General features: G+C 39.1%; 1 protein-coding gene across 2 annotated transcripts in view; it reads left to right on the top strand.

Annotated features, from left to right (window-relative positions):
• Positions 1 to 7,500, top strand: part of LOC137969397 (ankyrin-repeat and fibronectin type III domain-containing 1-like) — a 210,957-nt gene that overhangs the window by 19,534 nt on the left and 183,923 nt on the right. For both annotated transcript variants that reach the window (XM_068815613.1, XM_068815614.1), the window contains exon 3: positions 7,060 to 7,202. In XM_068815613.1, the coding sequence (XP_068671714.1) occupies positions 7,060 to 7,202 (143 nt within the window). The remainder of the gene's footprint in view (positions 1 to 7,059; positions 7,203 to 7,500) is intronic.

The following is a 7,500-nucleotide window of genomic DNA, read 5'->3' as shown; positions in this document are numbered from 1 at the left end:
TAATCTATGCCGTTCTTAAACTCAAAAGGCAGCGTCCTAAGCCAGTATATATCACGACAAGGAGTTTCAAGAATTACCAGCAGAATGCTTTTCTCTCTGGGATATTTCAATGGTCCCTTGGAGCATTGTAGATTGCTTCGATGATATTGACGATATCCTCTATGCTTTCAACACATTATTCAATGAAGTCCTTGACAAACATGCACCAATCAGAAAAGTTAAGATTCAAGGCAGACCTAGTCCTTAAATAACTGATGAGATCAGAGAGCTTATGAAATCTAGGGACCGGTGGCGAAAGATTGCAACCGCCGCAGTCTTGAGCGCAATCGATGATAACAAAATTTCCGCTGCTGTTTTACTTGATATGAGCAAGGCTTTCGACACAATAAATCATGGAACCTTGCTCAATAAACTACAGGATATTGGAATTTCGCCATCAAGCGTTGCCTGGTTTACCAGCTATCTCTCCGACAGACGACAGGTAGTCAGTGTTCCAGTTAACTTTTTTGGGCAAGGGGACATAATTTTTCAGGGGGGTCGTACAAAGTAGGTCTACCTGGCTTACCGCAGCTGCAGCACTACGTAAAGCTAAGCTGGTGGGTTGGGGTGGGGGGTTGTTGGGCAAACAGATAAAGAGTTGACTTTCTTGAGTCTAAATGTTTGACATTTGATACCTCAGAATGCCTTCTGGTACTATGGGCCATGTTTAATACAGTTTGTACACATCCTGAAAAATACATAGCTAAAATGAACAACCAAATGTGGCATTTCTGTATACAACAAACACTAGCAGCTTATTTTTGCATGCAACAGTTCGGACTACGGTGTAAACTAGTCAGTCTCCACTGTCATCTGAGTCATGTAAGTCCTTTGGAAGTGCAAACGCACTTTCTGCTTCAATTAACTGATGTAAATCTGCTTCTTCAGCATTCACAAGAGACTGTTCTTCACACTGCATGTGTTCTTCAACCCTTGCCTCCTCTCCTTGCTCACCCACCCACCCACCGCTCAGGAACACTGTCGACATCTTCAATCAAACTGGCTTGCACTCCTTGATCTCTTACTAAGACAGACACCACTTTCTTTGGTAGCTTGCGACGTGGTTTTGCTGCAACCCACATTTCTTTAGCTTTGTTTATCACTTCTAAGGCTTCTCGAGTGCCAGGTTCTGGACCATTGATGGACACTTGCAAGTGTGCATTTAGCATCTTCTGGCTGAGCCTGTTTCTGGACTTTGTTTTGATTCTCTTAAGGGCGCTTGCTCCTCGTTCAGGTCAGGCGTTGGTAATAGGTGCACTGTGAATGACATCTGCCAGTTTAGTAATGACCGGAAAAAAGTTCTCATATGTGTGACGCTCCAAAAGAACCTTGGTTAGCATCCAGTCAATTGGTGTCTGTGTACTGCTCCCATCTTTCACATCTTTAGGCATCATCGCTTTCATTGTAAGCAGGTTGTGCTTGAAGTTTTGCCACTCATCTTTGAGTTGTTGGGATGCTTCTTTATCCTTGGGATAAAAATGAGTGGCAATCTTCTTCACTTCATCGTCCCCATAAACTTTGAATACAGGCCAGTCAACTTCAGGTACAGTCAGGGGATTGAACACGTGAAAGGCTTCTAGAATTCCCAGGCCACCAGAAAACCTGTTATCAATGTTCTCAGCCAATGATTTTGTGTACTTGTTAAACATTCCACTGAGGAACATCTTCTCAGCATCTGTAACTGTAAGCTCTGCTTGGGAAAACTTTCCACCTGCTGCCAAGTCCTTGGTTAGATCATCTACAGGGTCCACCAGATCAGTTAGCCTTGATTTAGCGGCCAGAATGGACGGCTTAAGTACACTATAGCTTAGGGCATTTGTTTGGAAAAGTTTGCTTAAGTTGCCCATTACAGGCAAGACTGAGTGAAAAATGTATAGCATTCCAAGCATTCTGGTGCAGTGAAATTTCTTTAGAAGGCCAAGGGCTAATGGATCATCTTGTAGTGCTTTAAATGTGTTCACCATAGGCAGGTAATTATGGAGGACACTCTCCACCGATTGGCTAATCGAAAGCCAACGAGTATGACATGCTTTTTGGATCTTTCTTGACAACTTTTTTGTGTTCTTTTCACTCAACTCCAGTTGACGCAGTTCTTTCTGCATATGAATGAAGATAGCTGTGCGTTTAGGACTGTTCTCAAAGAATTTCCATGCAGTTGTAAGATTAGTGACAGTGTTCTTGACAGGCTTCAAAGAGTGATCAGCATCACTCTTGGCAAGGGCAAGTTTATGACAGATACAGTGAAATGATATCAGAGTTGGCTGCAGATTCTTTAGTCTTGCTGCTACACCAGAATTCTTTCCGGTCATGACTGAGGCACCATCCGATACAAAACTGGACATGAGATTCATAGGGAGTTTACACTCGGCGAGAAGATCTTAGACCAGCAACTTCTTTGTTATGCTTTCAGCATTTGGACCCTGCGGTGAATCTAGTGCCTTTTCACCAAGGAATACAGTCTTCGCTTCACCGTTACCATTGACATATTTCACAAACGTAATAAGCTGTTCTTCTACTGTTATGTCCTGGGCCTCATTGATGAGAACCCCATACGCATTTCCAGTTTGGGGAACGGCACTTTCAAGAACAGCTTTGCCTATTTTTAAAACCATTTCTTGAACTGAAGGATGAGAGCGATGATCGAATAGCCTCATTTCACAGACCCCTAGTCTCTCTGTTAGCTGTAGCAAGCCTTCAAACTTCACATTTGCAATCTCTTCTTTCATCATCCAGTAAATCACTTGAAATGCTTTTTGGATAAGTGAATGTTCCACTTCCTCTCTTCTGTCAAGATCACGTTGAAATGTACTGGATCAAGACAACAATTCTGCTTTTCGGCATTGATCATGTTTCTTGGAATCTCCATGGTCTTTAATAGCATCCACCACTAATTTCTTGCAAGGAAACCGGGCCCATGAATCATCTTTACTTCCATGTTTCTTGCATAGTAAACAGTACATTCCTTCATTTTCAACATAAATCAACCACCAAAATTTTTTTTTGCTCATCAAACCACTTGGACTGTAAAAGCCAATCATGCTGGAATGTTTTTCTGGCTTTTCCTTTCATCCAGACAAGTCGGTCGTCAAGAGATTTCTGGCAATTTGGTAGGCATGTGTATTTAGAATGGACTTGTTGCTTGTCAGCGAAAAGTTTGCCTATTAGACCATAGCCATGTTTTCCATCTGTACTTATGCTTGACGGGGTTGCGTTTGCTACGCGATGTTTACAAGAAGTAGTCTCAGTTTCGGTAGCTCTGATGGTGGTAGAAGTGGTTTTTGCGGTTGCAGCGCTTGCTTTGGAAGTGGAAACTTGTGAACTGGAAATTAACTCGCCTGGTGGATTATTGGGAGTTGCGAGAATGTCATCCGTTAAACTGATCTCTCTTTCCTCTCTAACATTACCTGAATATAGCAGTAATGATCACCGTGACCATTCCATCTTTCAAAAATATTATTTTTGCAAAAGAGGTCCGATATATTTCGCTTATATAATCTTACAATTTTCCTTTTTCAGTTCATGTGAAAAGAACGTATTTATCAGATCGGCTAGAAGCAGAATGAATGAACTTGCAGGACATTTTGAAGTGAAATATAAAGTACAACTGTAAAAAGATTGCTACAGAACAAACTTACCCTGGTCTACGCCATGCTGGGCTCCTTTTTCCCAGACACTGAACAAAGATTGTTGTTTTGTTCGCTTCATTTTAATTTGAGGCAAATGATTTCCCAGAGCCGGGGTTTGGGTGTTTGGGCCATCACATCAGCCGTTATGGCTCGGTTCCGCGGAATTAATTAATGCGAGCAGGAGACTTTGCTGAACTTTAAAAAAAAAGTAAATTTTTTGCCTTTCCCTTTACTTCAAAATTAACTCATCAATAGCGAGAAAGTTATAAGGTATTGCTTGTTTAATTCATGAAAAGTATCGTGAAACGGCAATGAATATTATCAAGCTTCGATGATAAGTCATGTGGGGCTTCAGAAAAGAACTTACACAGACAAAAACAAAAACTTAAACTGGCTTTTTACAGACCCGATTTACAGTATTTGCTAATGATTAAACAACGAATCCCCTCAAAATTTTCGACGATAGTCGGCCTGTTTTTGTGTACGACTTCTGTTCATGTAACATTTTAGAATATTGTTTACAAAGAAGTGAAATTTGATCGGGGAAGAAATCGATCACGTGCTAGGCAACTGAGGAGAAAATCGCACCAGGCAGAGCCGCCACGAATGAATCAGATGAATAGTTTCTCAGTTTCTTGAGCCGTAGTAAGATCATCGAAGTGTATTTATTTTATCCAGAACTAACAACTATGGGAATTAACAATATCACAGCAATTCAATTTTATTTCTGCGGCACATTCTCTTTTATTTGCTAAATTAACGGAGGACCAAGTGATTCGCAAGTCAAGTTGCCTGTGGAATTTTGTTGAGTCGTTTTTTCAAACTTCTTTTACCTGATATCTTGTATTACAGTATTTTTTTCAATCGTTTTTCCTTACAAACTTCACTCTGTTATTTACTTTTGTTTTCTTTCATAATTATAGTACTTTAATTTATACGTCTATCTTTTCGTCAGTGTCGGGTCAGGTAGCGGTTGCCGTCGGGTTTTTGACCCAAGACCCGTCTCTTATCTGGAACACTGAGGTAGTGTGCATAAATTCTCAGCTATCTGATCCTCCACCCATTGTATCAGGCGTGTCACAAGGAAGCATTCTTGGACCCATTTTGTTTAGTATCTATGTAAATGACCTACCAGTCACCCCAGGGCCTGTCTTACCGAAAGCTACATGTATGTCGATGACACGAAACTACATTTCTTTCCCAGTCCATGACTGGGCTAAGGCTGTTACCAATTTGAACATTGACCTCACATATATTCGAAAATCGACTTCTATTGAACCCAGATAAAACTAAACTTATTGTTTATGGAAGCCGACAAAGGTTACAAAATCTACTAGTTGTTCGTCTCTCTCTCTTAGGAAAAGGACTCAAACGCGTACATGTCGTTAAAGACCTAGGTGTGGCGTTTGACTCGAGCCTTACCTTTCACAAGCATATTGTTAAGACAGTTTCCTCCTGCTTTTCAAGTTTAGCTCAGATTAATCGCACATGTTTGTTAGATCGACCTTAATTAATCACAATAATTAACACCTTAGTGTTTAGTAAGTTGTTTCATTGTTCCTCCGTCTCGTCCAATGCAGCGGACATCAACCTCCTCAAGCTCCAAGCGATCCAGAACTTTGCAGCCTGGATTATCTGTGGTTCTCAAAAATTTGACCATGTTACTCCGCTCTTGAAAGAACTTCACTGGCTACCTGTTAAATCTCAGCTATATCTCTGTGACGCCATGCTCGTTTTTAAATGTATGACTGGCTTCGCTCCTACTTATCTCTCTTTCCTAACTCGTGGGGAAGTAAGTGGTCACACCACTAGGAGCTTCCAACTTTTGCATATACCCTTATATAAATCCAAATCTGGTCAAAGGACATTCTTTTATCGTGCAGTAAGTCTGTGGAACAGTTTAGATAATTCCCTTAAACTTTGTAACTCTTCTTGTAATTTTAAGCATAAGCTTACAGCCAAATTATTTGCTGCTCAATCTCCTCGGCCATAGTATGACGCTCAGTTGTAATTTTTGCGAATATTTATTAACAGTTAGTTTCTTTGATTCTTGTATGAAACATTTTTAAAATTGTAATTTTCTAATTTTTAAACTATTGTCAGTGAAAAGCGCTCTTTAGGGAGTGTCAATAAACTTTGTATTGTATTGTAATCAATAATTATTGTTTTTGACACTGTAGTACAGAAAATAGCCATTTTAGAGGCAAATGTGCATGGTGACGTCAATGCACTGAGAAAAAATATTGTGCTAAATCTAATTAATATAATAGTGGTGACTCGTACACACTAACACATTGTCGTTGTTTTCTCCTCGTTGCTTTTGTCTATTGAAATTAGACTCGAAAAAATGTTAAGCAACATCAAATTAGCATACAATGGAGTTGATATGAAAAACGGTCACCAGAAACCGTCTAATACTGTAAGATTTCAGAGTTTCGTCTCACCATAAAGTACACAATTAAATGATCACTTTGACATATAATTCATGGCTCTATCTTGCAAAGTAGAAATTCTACAAGTTAAACAACTTTCATGTGACTGTTTGATTCCCCATGACATGTTTTAGGGCCTGAAGTGATTCAGTCGATGGCAATCGATATCAATTAATCGATTGATGTTAATAATCGATAGACAATGGATCGCGCAAGTATTTGTGATTATTGATTGTCATTGATTATCCATGTCATCGATAATCAAGGAGAATCGTCAATTAAATAAAATTGATTTTCATTTATTACCAATAGGAATGCCAATCGACAACACTTGATGAATCTCGCCACTACTTTTGTGTGATTATTGAGTGGTCATAGATTTGCCGATGCCAATTAATTACCCTTAATCGATTGCCATTGACTGATCAGTAATATTGATTTTCCAATCATTAATTGCCGTTGATTGTCCAGGCATTTCTTGTTTCACACTGAAAACTCTTTGGTTATTTTGTACATAGCATTGATTTTATCCAATTTATTTATTGTATTTTTACGGCAGTTGAAGAATTACACAGTACTTTCAATAAAATTATTATTGCAAAACACATTGACATTTTACATTGTTGTTTGAGATACAAAGTGTGTAAGGGTAATTACTTACATTTCTATTGTTAAATATTGTTATCTTAGGTAAGTTGAGTTGCAGTACTTTGAAATAAAAAAATTGCAAGTACTATTGGGTTCCAAAAATGGCATGATACAAATCTGCAAACTGTGTATGACATTAGCTGTCTCGTTGGCACTTAGTGATAGCTACTACTACCAGTTGTAGAAGTATTACAGTAACTGATAATCAAGAAATGATGTCCTTATCTTTCTAAAATGAAAAGCAAGATATGACATGCAAATGGTAGACTAAGATGTTTGTGAGATACATGTATGTCATTTTGTGTTGTGTGAAGGTGCTGCTTGGAACCTTGAAGATGATGAAGATTTGGGAAGAGTTGCAGGCAGCTGCATAGATGGAGTTCCTTTTGGATACACAGCAGGTGGCTTGTATTACTGTACTGATGAACATCTTCAAACCTTTCCCTCTGCACTGCAGGTAGGCTGCTTCATATGGCATTTTTCCTATCCTGAAAATTTACACTTTCTGTACCTGATTACAGTGGCCAGTGTCAGTCAGCCCTTGCTAAATTTTCAGACTGCCAACCATCCTGAAATTGCTTTATTACATGCTACATTTCAGCAGCAGTGCAAAATTGAAAATGAGGGAAAACTTATCCAAAATACTGATATTTATTTTTAATTTTTTTAAATTTATCTCTTACATGTCTATACTGGACTTTTCAGATGGCAGTGTTTTTGTGTGCAGTGAGGTGTAGGACTTGCCTTGTTGAATG

Source organism: Montipora foliosa, chromosome 9 (genome assembly GCF_036669935.1).
Source record: "Montipora foliosa isolate CH-2021 chromosome 9, ASM3666993v2, whole genome shotgun sequence".
Lineage (NCBI taxonomy): Eukaryota > Metazoa > Cnidaria > Anthozoa > Scleractinia > Acroporidae > Montipora > Montipora foliosa.
This window is presented reverse-complemented; position numbering and strand designations above follow the sequence as displayed.